Raw genomic sequence first — 18,790 nt, 5'->3', positions numbered from 1 at the left:
TAAATGCAAATGAGCTGCTGCGCTCGGCCTAAGAGGGCAGAGCTTCAAGAGCTGTTTCTCCCCTGTCAGGAGTCAGTCAGGACGTGCTATAATGTCAGAAAGTGCGAATACATGCTGCATGGAGATAGAACAGGTATAGTTTAGTTTAATTACGGTTATAACTTATATTGTCTTCTTGTTTTTATCCACTATATTAGTACAAGCCTGTTTACAGATGAGTTTTAAAACATTTATTGTACTTCACACAAAATATGTCTGTTTTCACTCTAGAAAATCACTGTAAGAGCTTAATAAAACAGTGTGCATCAAGTGTGCATAAAAATACTAATATTCATAAACTCTCTCTCTCCCTTGCATTATCATCAAGATACACAGCGAAGTACACAGAAACACTCGTCACAACTAACAGTAAACAAATATATAAAGACCTTATGCCTTTTCGGGTGGTGCTTAATAAACTGATAAACTTTATATCTGTAAATCAACTCATTTTCTTTGAAAACAAAATTAATCCACCTTGTCTTCAGCGGCTCAGATTTCGGGAGTAAATGGATAGATCTATGTGGATTAATCCATCCAGCTACAGAACACCTAAAACGCTCGGGAGACATTCTCGTCAGTGCAGCAATGGCGGACTGTGTAAACTCGCTGTGAACTCGCTCAGGGCGGTTCTATGTTGAAACGGTAGTGTCTGTCTGTCAACATTTGTGGGCGGAGCCTGTGGCTAATGTGACGTCACACTGCCAAGGATCTGGAAATGCCTTGTTCTAAGACACTGCTTATGATTTATGGGGATTAAAAAAAAAAGGAGTGGTTGGATTTTTATCATTATAGGGTGGTTGTGTACACACACTAGCAACACACATTTATAGCCAAACACCATGCAAAAGTGAATTTTGCATAATAGGTCCCCTTTAATATATAATGTAATATCTAATCCGCACCATGTGAGAAGTAAAATTCCAGGTTCTTTTGTCCTGCATGCATGATCTGAATTCAAATTATTATATTTACAGACATCTTCCTGACAAGTAATTACTGTCCGAATAGGGCTTGTTTCTGCTATTTATATGCTACCATTCAAAAGTTTGGGGCCAGTAAGAGTTAGGAAATTATGACTTTCATGTAGCAAGAATGCATTAAATTGATCAGAAGTGACAGTAAAGACATATATAATGTTTCAAAAGATTTATTTTAACTTTCTTTTTAATATTCTATTCATCAGAGAATCCTTAAAAAATGTATCGAGAGTTTTTCACAAATACTAAGCAGTGTAGCTGTTTTCAACATTGATAATAATAAGAAATGTTTCTTGTGCAGCAAATCAGCATATTAAAATGATTTCTGATGGATCATGTGACACTGAAGACTGGAGTAATGATGCTGAAAATTCAGTTTTGCCACCACAGGAATAAATGATTCTAAATAAATTTTAGGAATTATTCTTAAAAGATATTTAAAAAGAAAACCGGGTAACACTTCAGTATAGGGAACACATATAAACTATTAACTACGACTTTTCCCTCAATAAACTCCTAATTTACTGATTATTAATAGTCAGTAAGGTAGTTGTTAAGTTTAGGTATTGGGTAGGATTAAGAATGTAGAATAAGGTCATGCAGAATAAGGCATTAATATGTGCTTAATAAGTTCTAATAAATAGCCAATATTCTATTAATATGCATGCTAATAAGCAACTTGTTAAAAGTCCCTAATCCCTAAAATAAAGTGTTATCGTTATTATAGGTTGTAGTAATATTTCTCAATATTAGTATTTTTACTGTATTATTTTTTTATCAAATAAATGCAGCATTGATGACCTAAAAATATTATAACATCTTACAGACTCCAAACTTCTGAATGGTAGTGTATACTGTTTGCTGTATACATACAAATTTTTCAGTATTTTCATTAATATCTGACAATATTGACATAAAAAATGGCTGTGTGCTTTTTCTTTCAGGACATTGTAATGTTTCTTTAAAAAGTACATATTTATATTTAAATTTTTGGTAACACTTTAGTTTAGGGTCCCGTTCTCACTATTAACTAGTTGCTTTTGTATGCATATTACCGGGATATTTGCTGTTTATTAGCCAATATCTACCATACTAACTATTAATAAGTAGTAATTAGGAGTTTGAGGCAAAAGTCATAGTTAATAGTGAGAATTGGACCCTAAACCAAAGTGTGACCCAATTCTTTTTTTAAGTTTATTTTTAATGTATTAAGAAATAAGAATCAGCGACATATACTGTCCACTGCACAGTAAGCAGTACACTACTAGTATTTGATTCTGAGCACAACCAGAGAGAGAGATGTTGAGAATGTGGGTGGAGCTTCTGCTGAGAATGAATGAGCACAACCCATTCTCTCCTCCTCTTTCTCTCCCTCTCTCTCTGGCTCCTCCTTCTTTGAGTGGTGATTGGTGAGCAGAAGGTGTACACTCGTGCGTGTAAAATGAGCATTATTCGTTTGAGACTTGTATGCGCAAGCTGGTGCAATAACCAAGGTCATCCCAGCAGCATCATAGCTTACCCATCACTGTCCATTAGTATGTGTGAATGCTCCAGTTTTGTATCGCATCACTTTCAGACGCCAGAGCAGTAAGACCGCATGTGCATGAGCGTGTAGTGTCTCCAAAAATCTCTCTCTAGCTGCATCTAAGACGCTGCAGGGAAGGATTGAGAAGAGAGAGAGCACCTTCACTGACATCAAGAGCGATGTATGGTAAGCGCTAAGCTTGTCTGTGTGTGTGTGTGTGTGTCCTGGAGGCTTTTGTGCATAATAAAGGGAAACTGGAATCTTCCCTGACTGCATTCCTTGAGCACTCAACCATGACTTCTCTTTAGTGCACTCAGTAACTTGTGATAAACGCAAGTGTGGATCTGTCCAACGGATGTTGTCATGAGATTGCTTTATGGTAGGTTTGTTTGATTGCTCTCATGGTAATGGGCTTCTTATTAAGGACAAAGTTTTCTAAGTGCGTGTCCATTTAATCTGCTGGATTGTCTTGGAGATGCCTTGGTTGACTTGGAGACACTGTGTTTGGTGACCCTTTAGTGCGGTTACTTAGTTGTGGTGTTAAAAGATCACATTACCAATGGATGTTTATTGATTCAAATGTGTCAGGACGCAGTTCATCTCCTGTTGACAAGTTAACGTGGCATGTCAGCTAATTATGTCACAGTAGAGCTAATTAATGCAATCATAGCTAACACTATTGCTGTCAGGCTCTTCCTTAAACTGTCAACACAGCCTTGAAGGCTTTACGCTTACGTTTTTAGGAGCACAGTCAGGACTACCTTCTGACAGAAATAATTTCTCATTATGGGGAGATATTTGCTCCCTTAAGTTGAATTCCATGGGCATTTTTTTACTTTTGTAAGTGGATTTTTTTTCTAACCTTAAATGTCATCTTTTACATCAAATTATTACATTTACTTTTATACATTTGTTTAAGAAAGTGTTAAGCGGATTCTTAAATACCTCTGATTGGCCATTGTGTTCACACACTCAACAGATACGTCTGTGATTGGCTACAATGATCAAACAAAAAACAGATCGGAAATTACGCTGTGCACAGACATTGAAAAGCACAGAAACATGTTGTCTCCGCTATCAATGCAATATTTTTTAATAAAATAGTTTCGATAGCATACTGAAAAGTTAAAAAGCTATATGGTAATGTATCTGTTTTTGATGTATTTAAACTTGCAGCTTCATCATTATTATTATTATTATTATTAGAAATGCTGCACAGACGCAGATAATGCACATGCACAACCTTTCTCTATCTGTCGTTAATTCATTTAAATAAATGTTATCTTTCAAAACAACTTTATCTCTATGTCTGATTTAAACTAAAGCATGCAGAATGCTAGATTCGTTGCCTAAATAGCGCATCGGGTGGTTCCTAGCCACCACGCCACTCATTCAAATCTTGCAATCACTTTTCTGGGAAAATGAGCAGCCCTCTCTCTCGTCTTTAATGTCTTCATATTTCTACCGATATTCCAAAGCAACTGACAATGATAGGGAAATATCAGAAGAGCGATCTTATCTGCTGCAAGAGCAAAACATTTATATTTGATGCTGCATTGCCCAGGAAAGTAAAACTGAATTACCGGCTTGTGTGAAATGTGCTGTACAAATAAACAAATAAAAGTTCCTTACCTTGTTTGATGAATACAAACTGTGTTAAAATCAAATATGAGGAGAGATGAAGACTGAAAAACACAAGATAAGATATTTCTGAAGCCTACAAACACACGGTCTGACCAGTAAAACTCGCTGATAAACACTTACAGTCATGTGAAAAAGAAAGTACACCCTTTTGAATTCTATCTGGTCTTTAGCAGGTCTTAAAATTAGGTAAATACAACCTCAGATGAACAACACCACATGACATAATATTACATTGTATCATTATTTATTTAACAAAAGTAAAGCCAAAATGGAGAAGCCATGTGTGGCAAACTAGGTCACCCTATGATTAATTGCTTTTAGAACCACCTTTAGCAGCAATAGCTTGTAGTAATAATTTTCTATATGACTATATCAGTCTCTCACATCATTGTGAAAGAATTTTGGCCGACTTATCTTTACAATGTTGCGTCATTTTATTGAGGTTTGTGGGCATCTGTTTAAGTACAGCTCTTTGAGGTCCCGCCACAACATTTCAGTCAGGATGAGGTCTGAACTTTGACTGAGCCAGCGCAACATCTTGATTCTTTTCTTTTTCAGCCATTCTATTGTAGATTTGCTGGTGTGCTTGGGAACATTGTCCTGTTGCATTACCCAATTTCAGCCAAGCTTTAGCTGTCAGACAGATGGCTTCACATTTGAATACTTTGGTATGCAGAGGAGTTCATGGTCGACTCAATGACTGCAAGGTGCCCAGGACCTGTGGCTGCAAAACAAACCCTAATCAAATGTGATGCTGTGCATTATGGTCAAACGTCTCCACTTTGGATTTGTCTGTCTAAAGGACATTGTTCCAGAAGTCTTGTGGTTTGTTCAGATGCAACTTTGCAAACTTAAGCCATGTTGCCATGTTCTTTTTAAAGAGAAGAGGCTTTCTCCTGGCAACCCTTCCAAACAAGCCATACGTGTGCAGTCTTTTTCTAATTGTACTGTCATGAACTTTAACATTTAACATGCCAACTGAGGCCTGTAGAGTCTGAGATGTAGCTCTTGGGTTTTTTGCCGTTTCTCTGAGCGGTGCACGGTCTGACCTTGGTGAGAATTTGCTGAAACGTCCATTTCTGGGAAGATTGGCAACTCTCTTGAATGTTTTCTACTTGTGAATAATCTTCCTCACTGTAGAATGATGGACTTCAAATTGTTTGGAAATGACCTTGTAACCCTTTCTAGATTGATGGGCAGCAACAACTGCTCCTCTAAGATTATTGCTGATGTCTTTCCTCCTTGGCATTGTGTTAGCACACATCTGAATGCTCTAGACCAGCAAACTGCCAAAACTTCTGCTTTTATACAGTTGGTCACACTTGCTGATGATCAGTTAATCAAAGGCATTTAATCAGCAGCGTCTGACTGCTACTTATCCTCTTCATTCCTATGGAAGCAATAAGGGTGTACTTAGTTTGTCACACATGGCATCTCCATTTTGGCCTAGTTTTTGTTAAATACATCATGGCAAAGTGTAATATGTCGTGCTATTTCTCTGAGGTTGTATTTACCTCATTTTAAGACCTGCAAATAACCAGATGATTATTTGTGATAATTTTTATGATGTCCTGAAATGTAAAACCACAGAATTCAAATAGGTCCACTTTCTTTTTCACATGACTGTATATAGCCAGATCGCAGGACAATACAAAGCTGACATATGGCTTAATACAAATTTATGGGCTCACATACCCCTCATTCGGCAAGAATGTTTTTAGGGCTGCCCCCTAATAGTCAACTAAACGTTATTTCATATTCGCCAAATAACATTTACTTTCTAAACTGTTATTTCTTTCATAAACAAAGCTTTGTACTTAACTTGTGTTCCAATATCCACGTAAAACTGCATACCACCGCCGCTGTTATCCTGCCTCCATGGTGTTGTGGTTGTCACGCTCAAAGGTACAGCCCTACTCTGCGCATTGACAGTAAAGGTGAATCTAATGTAATCTAATGATCAGTGTACAAATATTAATAGATTTTTCTTAATTGAATTGACATCATTACTGATATATCACACACTCGGTGCAATGCGGCGCCAGGCGCAATGCAAGTGTTTTTTTGCTAGTTTCAGCCCGACGCAGTTATCATTTTCATGTCCTGCACCACGTTGTGCGCACATGGGCGTGCTGGTCTGAAAACAAGGTGTGTTCAGGTGTATTGTTGGCACATTGCTATTTTTAGGCAACTGCGCCATTGAACAACTAAAACCTGCTCTAAAGTCAATGGCGCAATATTGTTTTTGTTATTTAAAGAGCGCGTTAGTAATATGCGCCTATATGTGGGTGCACAACGCGCATACACTCTGCTTATTACGCACACAGGGACGCGCAGCAGCACACAAACATGCCAAATATTAAAAATAAAAGGATTACAATGTAAAAGATTATTATTGTGTGCATAAATATAAAAATGCTTTGGTGGAATCCGGCTTGTCCTGTAAATGGTCTGCTCGTGCGCTTTAACCTCGCGCACGAGCAGATCCGTTTTCTCGCTAGAGAAGCATTCAGTTTTTCCGCTTGCAAATTCCGCCATGTAAACAGTGACTCCGCCATGGCGCGAGCGCAACTGGCTTTGGGAGATGAGACTCTGATTGGTTTATTGCACGTTACGCCTAAAACACACCCATTACTCATTAAGAGAATAGGTACAACCCTTTTAGACCATGTGCCGGACGCGCCGACCATTTTTCCCGTCGTTAAATTAGCAAAAGTGGATTTGGACACATCCTAAGTGCACTTGCGCCGTGCGCTTTAGACCATGCGTTTAGATTGTTAGAATAGGGCCCAATGTGTTGTTGGACTTGAAAGCATTTGAAATCATGTTATTGTCTATCATGTGCAGCTGATTCAGGTAGAGGTGTGTGTGTGTATGCTGGAGAAGTCTGCTGAGGCAGCCCCTCTCCCCTCTCGTGTAAAAATAGAAGATTGTAGTCCCTGGCTGTGTGTTATATAACATCACTGAAGGACAGCACAACATCTCCTAATACTGACCCACTGAGCTGTTCACATTGCTCAATATGTGCGTGTATCATGTGAATTAATTATGTAGAAACAATTATAAGTAAGCCATTCGCAGATTGATTCCCCCTGAAAAGTATAAACACTGTATCTCTGGGGTCTTTTTAAAACAATGGAATTTGAGTTTCTTTTCTGGCCAATGGCATGTGAGATTTATTGTGTTTAACGTAATGCTCTACTCTTGAGAGGTGAAATAAAGCTAAATTACTTAATATGTCTCAAACAAGTTACATTTTCCCAAAAAATGACTGTTGCAATAAATGCAATTTGGTTAAGCTTTTGAAATGAAGGCTTCATGAAGGGCTCTAGTGATTATATTGATGTACATTTGTTTCCTATGCTATTTACAGCTATTTACATTTGTTTCCTATGCTGAATACCCTGTGTTATAGGGCATTGTCGAGATATTGTAACGTACCCTGAGTAATCTTGACGAACATATTCTTCCACTGTAATCAGGGAACCTCTACATAATCAAGGCTCTGTTGCAGCTGGGAATGATGTGCTGATTGTGAATTTGCACAGGTGCCTGAGAGAGGAAGCAGGAGGTTTCTAGATTCAGCCTTGAGACTCAGCCTTAAAAGTGCCTCAAGATGAGAAGCACTGATTGCTGATAACTGACAGTCTGTTTGTTTGTGTGAGAGAAAGAGAACCTGTTTAAAGGGGTCATGACATAAGAAATCAAATTTGCCTTGATCTTTTGACATATAAGAGGTCTTTGTACAACATCCTGCATGTTTCGTAGTTTAAAACATCCTCATTATAAACAAAGCATTTATTTAATCAAGCTTGAAAAACAGCCCGTTCTGATATTGGGTGACGTCACACGGGCAAATACATTTGCATGCCTACCTCCAGAGCAAGACATCAACGAATAGTTATACAGAATCACATCATAGACCCACCCACTGGCATTCATTCGCTTAACAGCTGACATTTGCCTACACTACATGTGAGCATTGTGTCGTGTCACATCAAAAGCAATAGAACCCATTATAATCACTGATGCTGTCTACACTGGATACAGTATACAAGAGTGAAATATTGTTCGCTTTGACGCATCGAGTTTAAACATCTCATTGGCGTCTCTGTACAGACTTCAGAAGGATCCCATTTTATCGGCGTCCTCCGATTGTGTCGGAGGGTTATATGTTTGTTCAGAGCATTTTGTTTTGTAAACGAGACACAGTGTAATGAGAGTTCGCAAAGAAACTTTTGTTAAAAGATGAAGCAGTCAGCTGCATTGGATTTGACAGCAGCTGCATCACAAATCACGAGTAAATGATTTCATAATGCTTTGTCTGTAAATGACGGTTTTATATGGATAATGATTTCAAAACACTCGCATGCAATAGCGAGTGGGCGTTGATACTGTTTCCTATGCAATGATCTTAGCCAATCATACAGTGGCCGTTTACTGACATGCCTTAATAAAGGAGCTGGTCCTTAAAAATGGATCATTTCAGATGGATCAGAATCAAGGTTGAAAATAAATGTTTTTCCGCATTTATATTTGTTTTGGGGTTTTTTTGTGCGTAAAACTTTAACATTATAAGTGAACCTCAGGGAACATATTTAAATATTAAAATTGTCTGATATCTTGAGGTCCAGAGGCCTTTAGTTGCTTTGTGTTATCATGGCTTTGACAGAATAAAAGACTAAATATTTATTATATTATGTTTAATTATATTATTATAATATATTTTTATTGTATTTTTATTTATTGTAATATATTTATAATTTATTCTGACAAAAATAAGTAAAAATATATTATTACTAACAATATCAATATTATAATTGATGTTATATATAATTGATATGTAATAATAATAATAATATATAAAAGTGATATATATTATATAGATACAATAATATATGTAATATACGTAATTGGAATTGCGTTTCCAGACATCTAAATGCTCTAGACCAGCAAACTGCCAAAACTTGATTAGCAGTGCCTGTCTGCTACTCATCCTCTTAATTCCTATGGAAGCAGTAAGAGTGTATTTAGTTTGTTACACATGGCTTCTCCATTTTGGCCTAGTTTTTGTTAAATTAACTTTGACACAGTGTAATATGTCATGTGCTGATCCTCTGAGGTTGTATTTACCTAATTTTAAGACCTGCTAATAACCAGATGATTTTTTTAGTTTTTCTTTAGTTCGCTTATCTACAATGTAACATGTGTTTTATTTTAAGTTCTACAGCAGATATTGGCAGGTGTTGGGAAATGCAGTTTTACACCCTGGTTTGTAAATGTTTGAGAGTAGTATTCATAAATATGCCATGATAAATGTAGACGATTATCCGTCTAAAGACATAAATCAAGATCAGTGAAGCATGATGTCTGGACAGATCAGCAGGGAGTCACATCCACTCTCAAATTAAAATTTATACCAAAAAACACCCAAACTCTTCTGGCACATAATATCACAGAATTAATTTTTTTGCACTGAAGTTTATAGATGCTTTTAAATGTGCTGAATCTATACATTTTTGTTTTTCCTTTAAAAGTAAAGGATGATGCATGTATGCTTTTGCTTGAAGCCATGCGGTATCAGAGAGAGGAACAGATTTGTTTCTGCTGCATCCTGTGATGGAGGAAACTGCTTCCTGCTGTTTGAATGACCGTCATTAGCACCGTCTCCTTCCTTCCCTCCCTCTCTAATCTTGTTCCTTCTGTCTGTTTTTAATTGCCATTTTCTTTTCTCTCTCAGTATCAGTCTGTAGAGAATGTGTTCGAATGTATTGATTTTCCCCACAGTTTTGTCCCCATGACACAGTTTGGTTGGCCTGTTGACACCACAAATGAATCGATGGTGACAGTTCTGTCAACATCACAGATTTTGGCACAAGAAAAGGACACAGAGAGTTCACTCTTTCCCATCTGTGGCTAAACTCCTGTGATATCTCAGCCTTGCTGCTGTCCTAAACGCTACACTACAGAGAAACGACCGCTTGATAAAAGACAGAACATGAGCCGTTCTGCTGTCTGAGAGGATTACTGGTGTTAGTGTAGTGTTCTGCTGTGCAATATGTGAAATGCATCATTTGTCGGTGTGGAAAAAAAAAAAAAAAACTTGCCAGACAGCAAGAGAAGGGAAGGGAAGCAGAGACTATATGTGGCCAGGAACACCCACAAAGTGAACACCAGCAACTCCATGAAGTTACACTTATTAGTCATTAGGGCTGGGTATTGCCACAAATTTCACGACTCGATTTGATTTCGATTCACAAGCTTGCGATTCGATTCTGATTCAATATCAATTATTTTGGATGTATATATCAGGTACAGTACATGGCAAATTTTCTCAAGGAAAAAAATCTCTCAACTAATGCTGTAAACTATACATAGGAGTGTTGTAACTGGTATTAAAGCGGAAGAGATGATCAGTTTATGCTTCACTTGAACTGAGAGGCTACAGCGATCTGTCGACACATTAAACAGCACAAAAACGGTATTTATTTTTTGAATTTCATAATAAAATGGACAGAATTTGAAATCTGAGACTTTGTTTCATAGCAAAAGTAACAACGCACAAAGCTTATTGCGATTTATTGGATGGGAGGCGCGCTACATGTTTAGTTCATTCATCAACCAGAAACAGGATAGAATAATCGATTCTTGGAATTTAAGAATCGATATCAGTTCGTAAAAATGAGAATTGATTAAAATCGAGAAATTGATATATTTTTTTATCCAGCAATATTAGTCATTATTAACTACAGCGTTAAACAAAAAGGATGACCCTCTGACCCGGGACAAGTGTAAGAGAATTTCTGACCAGTTTACAGAAATACCATTTGGCCACTGCTGCGAAAAAATATTTTGTAACATTATAAATGTCTTTACTGTCACTTTTAATTAATTTTATGCATCCTTGCTGAATAAAAATTCTATCAATTTCTTTCCAAAAAAAAAAAAAAAACTTACTGACCCCAAATTTTTGAACAAGTAATAGTGTACATCGTTGAGCCAAAACATATGCTTAATATGCTGTTGGTCCTCCACGTGCTGCCAAAACAACACCGACTTGCAGAGGCATGGACTCTACAAGACCCCTATAGATATCCTGTGGTATCAGGCACCAAGACGTTAGCAGCAAATCCTTTGAGGTCCTGTAGGTTGCGAGGTGGAGCCGCCGTGGATCTAACTTGTTGGTCCCGCACATCCCACAGATGCTCACTTGGATTGAAATCTGGGGAATTTGGAGACCAGGGCAACACCTTGAATTCTTCATCATGTTCCTCAAACCATTCCTGAACAATGTGTGCAGTGTGGCAAGGTGCATTATCCTGCTGAAAGAGGCCACTTCCACTAGGGAACACCACTGTCATGAAGAGGTGTACCTGGTCTTCAACAATGTTTAGGTAGGTAGCATATGTCAAATTTACGTCCACATGAATGACGGGACCCAAGTTTTCCCAGCAGAACATTGCCCAGAGCATCACACACCTCCACCGGCTTGTCCTCCACAGTGCATCCTGGTGCCATCACTTACCCACGGCGAAACGGTGAACACGTACACGGCCTTCCACGTGATGTAAAAGAAAATGGGACTCATCTGACCAGGCAACATTCTTCAGGTGACACTTGCCATAATTTGGCCCTTGGACCACTTAGATCTTTATTCCTGCCCATTTATCCTGCATCCAACACCTTGATTACAAAAACTGATTGTTTGCTTACCATCTAATCCACCCAAACAATATTCGCTTCACCTGTGTCTGGTCATAATGTTTTGGTTTCTCAGTGTATGATGGCATTGCAACTCATAATTGTAACTACTGGCCCAACTGCAGAAAACAGCCTTTCTGTTGAGCCTTGGTTGAATTTTAATCATGAAATTCATTCAGTGCATTTACAAAAATACACACTTTCCCTTGTATATACATTTTATACCAAATTTGTGATGTTGGGGAATAAAACTTTGAACCGGTGCAATATGCACAGAAGTATAAACCATGTGGATTGGTTTTGTTTTTTGTCAAGGAAGAGCCAGCTGTGTTTTTATGTAGATTTTTGCTCATATGTGAAGAGTGTTTTGGTGGTGTTTTGCTTGTGACGTTGAGCTGAGGCATGTGAAAACAGAGCAGCCTCAGCCTTGACTAGCCAAGCATGAGGCCAGTGCCTATCACGACAAAGGTTAAAGTTTATGTGCTTAGGCTTCATTGGCATGACAGATAACACTACATCAGCTTTGCCAAACCACCTGCAACTTATAAGCATAATGAATAATAAAAGATGCAAAAATAAAGTTTTCTGCCTTAAAGACTGTCTCTCTATGTCTTTATCTACTAGATGGAGATTTATGTGTGTGTATGAGATGTGTGGGAGAGAGACACAAGTGTGAAACACAGCTGTTTGTGAGGGGGTGGCAGCAGTGGCTGTCAGTGTGGTGCCATCTCTGTCTGTTCATGTGGGTTCAGAGTCACGGCGCAGAGCAGCAACTCCCCTTCACTCACGTGGCAGCAGCTATCAGCCTCCAAACCCATTACCATAAAACCTACAAACCCTAAAGCAGTAGTCAAGCCAACTATGGAAATTATGTCATCATTTACTCAACTTGATGTCTTTCCAAACAGGTGTTTAGCACAATCTCAGTGGTGCTCTATTACATAAAATGAAAGTTGATGGGCTTTTAAGCTCCAAAAAGGACTAAAAAGCACCATAAATATATCATGCAAGTAGTTCACCCGAAGCTATGTGTGGGCTGGATCAAATTGAAATTTTGACTTTCAATGTCTTTATTCAGTGAAAATGTACACTACTCACACTGCTCAAAAGATTGGGGTCAGTATGATAATTTTATATTGATAATTTTTTTTTATTCAGCTAGAATGCATTAAATTGATCAAAAATGACACTGAAGACATTTGTAATATGTCAAAAGATTTCCATTTCAAATAAAGGTTGTTCTTTTGAACTTTCTATTCATCAAAGAATCCTGAAAAAAATGGTACAATGGTTTCCACAAAAAAATATTAAGCAGCACAAATTCAGCAAATTAGGATGATTTCTGAAGGATCTTGTGACACTGAAAACTGGAGTAACGGCTGCTGAAAATTCAGCATTGCATCACAGGAATAAATTACATTTTAAAATATAAATAAATTAGGCATTTTAAAATATAATAAAATGGAAAACAGTTATTTAAAATTGTAATAATATTTCACAATATTACAGTATTAGTTTTTACTGCCTTAGTGAACATAAGAAACTTCTTTCAAAACATCCAAAATATCTTGCAGATTTTAAACTTTTAGAATCCAAATGATAGTGTGTATTCCACTGTTTTTTACAATATATTCTAAGTCTTCTGAAGCCACAGAATAGCTTTGTTTCAGAAAACGGATCATGTTAGTCATTATTTGCAAACAATCTTCCCCTCTGTTGCAGCTTTGAAATTGCATTCCTTTTAGATGTCTTGTTTGCTCTTAGATTTAAAAAATGGCGAGGATTGACTTTGTGATGCCCAATGGCATTGGTTGTCCTGTGTGTTGTAAACAGCTGCATTGCAAAAAATTTGAATATGCTGTATAAAAGAGCTATTTTCAGCAAATAATGATTAATTCCCTTTCATTGTATGCAGAAGAGCAGCCTGAATATGCAGTTTCTCCTTTTGTGTTTTTTACGGACACAAAACAACACATTTGGAACAAATGAGGATGTAACACACACAAATGGGTTCGTTGGAGGCAATGGATGAGTTGAGCAGCAGGGTAAAGCTTTTCTTTGAAGTCAAAATAGAGCAGAAGCTAAAAATAGACACCTTGGCTCTTTTTCCTTAAACATTCATTTTAGTGGAACAGATCAGAAAAACCATTCACATATCGGAACATTTGCCCCTCACTGACGTCATTCAGAGATTAAGGTCTTTCTTTTCTCAACATGAGCAAGATCTCCATGAAATCAGTTTGGGGTTTTTTCAAAAAGGGATTTTATCTTTGCATAGTTTTAAGTTAGCAGTGTGGAAGAAAACACTTCAGGCAAGTTATTGCCTCCAGAAGTTCATTGTTTTGCCTTCATGCTGTTCAGTGGGACACATGTGACTCATCACTGCTGAGATGCGTGGGCCAATTGGATCGCAGATTTTCCCTCTGCATATTTGCAGCCTATGTCAGACGATGTGTTATATGTTGCATGATTTTCCTCAAGGTTGTCTGTGTTTGACAGATGCAGCTTATGCTATTTCTGACCTAGATGAAGGACCATCCACAAGCCCACACACCCCCATTTGAACACATCCTCAGTAATTGAAGTTTGCATCCTTGTTACAATAATGGCTTGATGTCCTGTTGTTGTTTTCACACTGGACTAATGATCCAAGGTCATAGCCTGGAAAAGTGGATATTATGAGCAAAAACTGATTATAGTATTGTCTCAAATTTTGGTCAATAGCAATATATATTTAAAAAGGCTTATCTTACATTTCAAGACATGTTATATGTTTTAAGATGACAGCAAACATGCGTTTTTCCATGTGGGTCTAACAAAACCAGCCCTCGTGAGGAATACTTTGTCAATGTCTTTCTATGGTGTTGATGACAACCCAGAACCCTTTTTATGATGCTATTTGTGGGCGGAAATCAGCTGTCTTCCTAAAATCAATGGCACTTTTCTTACAGAAATGAATCCTTAACCACATTTCCCCTTGATTTCTCTCTCTCTCTCTCTCTCTCTCTCTCTCTCTCTCTCTCTCTCCCTCTCCCTCTCCCTCTCCCTCTCTCTCTCCAGGGGTGTGTGGTTGTTGTGGGGCGCTGAGGCCACGCTACAAGAGACTAGTGGACAACATCTTCCCTGAAGACCCTGAGGTGAGGACATTCTGTCTCTCTCAGCTACATCCTTTTACATTTACACCATTGCAGAGAGTCTATTTACAGTCAAACAACCCTTGTTTGGCTCTCAAACCACCTGTTTACTATTGCATTGATGCTCTTGGCAGATGCTTGCTTTCTGAGACCACTTAAAATAAAGTGCATTTAGTGTGTAAGAGGCAATTACCTACGCAGGTGTCCGAGAATGCGAGCCAGGAGCGAATCGACTCACAGCCTTTGCTGAGACAGAGTTCAACACCATTTTATGTTATTTGCTCAAAAACTATCCACCTGAAAGCTGAGATATCTGAAATGTCTCCTTTTAGTTCTTTTTTTGTGAGCCTATGAGCTGTGGTAGCTCAGTAAATTAGTCGTGTTCAATGTGGGTTAAAACCAGCAGGGGTGGGCGATATGACCAAATTATTATTTTACTATATGAAAAATATAATTTTACGATAACGATATATATCATGATATAGTTATTTTGTGTTATTTTATCTAATTTTTGTAATTAAAAATAAGAAAAAAGCTAATTGCAAACAATAGGACAAATACAATATAACAAAAATATGAATTAAGCACATTAAGTTTTTCAGGTACAACATGTAGGTTTAACAACCTACAGAAATTTAATAATCAAATTTAAAAATAAAATATTTCATAGTCTTCACTGTATGAATCAAATATAAATGTATTCTTATTAAAGCTTAAAAAAAAAAAAAAGTTATTCAGTCAAGATCAGTAAGTTGTTTTCTCTTTTGTTTGATTCACATTAATGACAGAGCAGCAGGTAGGTTTATTAGGCTGCTGTCACTTTAAGACCAAACGCACGGATCCATTATACTGATACACATCCGGTTTACACCCTACTGTTTACTTTCACTGTAGATACTGTATAACCAACTGTGTTTACATGAATACTCCACACATTGGGCATTTGCAGGTCGGTTTCTTCAAGCGTCTTGGAGACACGGCCACAGTTCTTCTGGATTTAGTTTGTCTCAGTTTCATCTGTTTCTTCATGTAATCACAGACAGATTTGATGATGGTGAGATCAGATCTCAGTGTGGAGCATTGGCTGTTGTCAGACTTGTTTATACAAAAATCTCACTGGATTATTACAATTAATAGCAAAATGAATGTTTAGAAATGTGAACTGATATTTCCTACTGACACACTACAGCAAAAGATATAAATAACTGGCTTAAAACCCTTTTTGGGGGGTGAAAATAATGACGTGCCTAAGACTTTTGCACAGTACTGTATATCGTCATACCGCCCAGCCCTAGCGTTACAATAATAATTTTCCAGCTACCAAGCAACTACCACTAGTAACATTCCTCTATAGCACCAAAAACTGTCCATAGAAATAAATGAAAAGAAGTACTTTCCACATCCCCATATGCTACATTATTTTTCTCCATAAAGTTTGGATTATTAAGTGGTTGACTAATTATCCAAGCCTCAACGAGTCAGTTATGTCATTTACAAGGTTATCTAAAATGTTTTAGCTTCAATATTTCATATTTTTAGCAGTGATGCAAATGAGTAGGGGAACAAATGGGTAGGCGAGTTTAGCAAGCTTTCAACATACTGTCAACTCACTAAAACAATTTTAGAGAAGTTGCATTTCTAAATTCATCCCTTTTAAAGCACTACAGCCATCAAAGCACCACTTTTGTAACAATTCTACTGTCTTCATTTCAAGACAATTACTGTTGCTACCTTAGGTCACCTGCTGTGAGCAATATTCCCATCACTATGCAGAATCTGTGTTCTTTTGTGATAGATTTGTGCAATTATTTATGTATTTGAATATGTGTCATTTGCCCTGGTAAAGTGTGTACTTGCATTCTGTCTGCACTATTTTTGAATGCAAATATGCTTCCCATGTAGGGATGTGCAGTATACTGGTACCATATTAGTTACTGGCTGATTTTTGTTTCTATATTGAATATATTGAGTCTACATTAAATGTTTATTTACGCTTGCTCATTTTCCCTTTTTTAATTTTAAAAAAGACTAATAAATAGCTGCTAAATGCCATAACAGGAATAATTTTAATTTTTAGAAATTACTGATCATCAAGATCAAAAAGGTTGAAACACAACTGGATATTTAATTCCTACCTTAATACAAGTCTGCTGTGGTTATTGATGCTTTCTGTGTGTGTGTTTATGTCTGTAGGATGGGTTGGTAAAGGCTAACATGGAGAAGCTCACTTTTTACGCCCTGTCAGCTCCAGAGAAGTTGGATCGGATCGGGGCGTACCTGTCTGAGAGGCTGTCCCGTGATGTAGCTAGACACCGTTATGGGTACTGAAATTCATAAGCCTGATTTGAGACATCCCATCTTATATTTTGTAATACATCTTTTTATCTTTCTCCTGTTACTCCTGCCTGTATTCAGTGTGTGTTTGTCTCTTCAGGTATGTGTGTATTGCGATGGAAGCCCTCGACCAGCTGCTAATGGCCTGCCACTGTCAGAGTATCAACCTGTTTGTGGAGAGTTTCCTGAAGATGGTGCGAAAACTCCTGGAGGCTGACAAGCCCAACCTGCAAATCCTGGGGACAAACTCAGTACGTAAACACTGTTGTATGAGTAAATGAGTAATCTATGGCGTTGAACATGCACCCACATATACAACATATAAAATTCAGTGTGTCTAACCCAATTTATTTTATTCTGTATCACCCAGAACCACCTTAGCTACTGCACACTGCAGATATCAGTCACATATAAAAGCCCCTTTTAAACTGATTTAATTCTCAGTGGCGTTTCACAATGACCTTATTTACCTGGAAATGCTTTAGGACAGAGATGCGTTAGTCAGAACTGCACCCACATCTGTTCTCTGAAAGGTCATTGGGTTCTGCAAAGGCCGCATCCCATAATAATAATAAGGAAATGTAGGATTAGAGTATATGCAATTATTCATTAATTACAGATTTAATATGCAGGCTCTAGTTTAAAATGAGTCATTAATTCATCTAAGTGACAGGGTCTCATCCATCAGTTCTCTGACATTTCTATAATAAGGCATATTATTTTTGTTTTATTCATGGCCTCAGTGATCTTGACTCAAAATAGCTAAATCTATAAATAACCTAAAATATGTCAAATGATAAAAGATGTGAATTTGTAAAAATATTTGTGAATATAGCATCTAAGTATTTGAATGTGCATAAACTAATGACCCTAAACTTAAAATAATGAAATAATGTTATTAATTTAATTAATTTGCTTCCATGCAGGTGAAGTCTGTTCCTCTATATGGATATTTATTTTTCTTTGTTGTAGGTGTCAGAAAACCTTTTATTGCACAGTAATGATGATGAGGTCAACTGGGGTTAATGTAGAACAAAACATCACATTAACATTTAATTATAATACTGTCTCGTAATCACCCACTAGCTGGCCCTGGGTAGAGCAGCATTTGCAGTCTTTTTAAGGAAATGGCTTTTTAAACTGATTTGACTTTGGTTTGCCTGGTTATGTAATTAATTTATTTCTGTTGAATTGCTCTCATTTTCCAGTTTGTGAAGTTTGCTAACATCGAGGAGGACACCCCCTCGTATCATCGCAGTTATGATTTCTTCGTGTCACGGTTTAGCGAGATGTGCCATTCCAGCTATGAGGATCCTGACATCCGCACCAAGTGAGCGAACACATGCACACATCTGACAGTGTGCATTCAATCTAGATAGATGGATTGCTCAGTCGATAGATAGATAAAATAGACATTTAACATTAAATAGAAT

General features: G+C 37.4%; 1 protein-coding gene across 3 annotated transcripts in view; it reads left to right on the top strand.

Annotated features, from left to right (window-relative positions):
- efr3bb (EFR3 homolog Bb (S. cerevisiae)) overlaps positions 1-18,790 on the top strand; it is a 40,736-nt gene that overhangs the window by 5,850 nt on the left and 16,096 nt on the right. For 2 of the 3 annotated variants that reach the window (XM_051875199.1, XM_051875198.1), the window contains exons 2-5: positions 14,950-15,026; positions 17,217-17,344; positions 17,458-17,608; positions 18,566-18,687. In XM_051875199.1, the coding sequence (XP_051731159.1) occupies positions 14,950-15,026; positions 17,217-17,344; positions 17,458-17,608; positions 18,566-18,687 (478 nt within the window). Of the gene's footprint in view, positions 1-2,468; positions 2,731-14,949; positions 15,027-17,216; positions 17,345-17,457; positions 17,609-18,565; positions 18,688-18,790 lie in introns of those variants that run through there. The other variant, XM_051875200.1, reaches the window with a different exon arrangement.

Source organism: Ctenopharyngodon idella, chromosome 20, assembly GCF_019924925.1.
Source record: "Ctenopharyngodon idella isolate HZGC_01 chromosome 20, HZGC01, whole genome shotgun sequence".
NCBI classification, from domain to species: Eukaryota; Metazoa; Chordata; class Actinopteri; order Cypriniformes; family Xenocyprididae; genus Ctenopharyngodon; species Ctenopharyngodon idella.
Note: the sequence above shows the minus strand (reverse complement) of the source record. Positions and strands in the feature narration are given on the sequence as shown.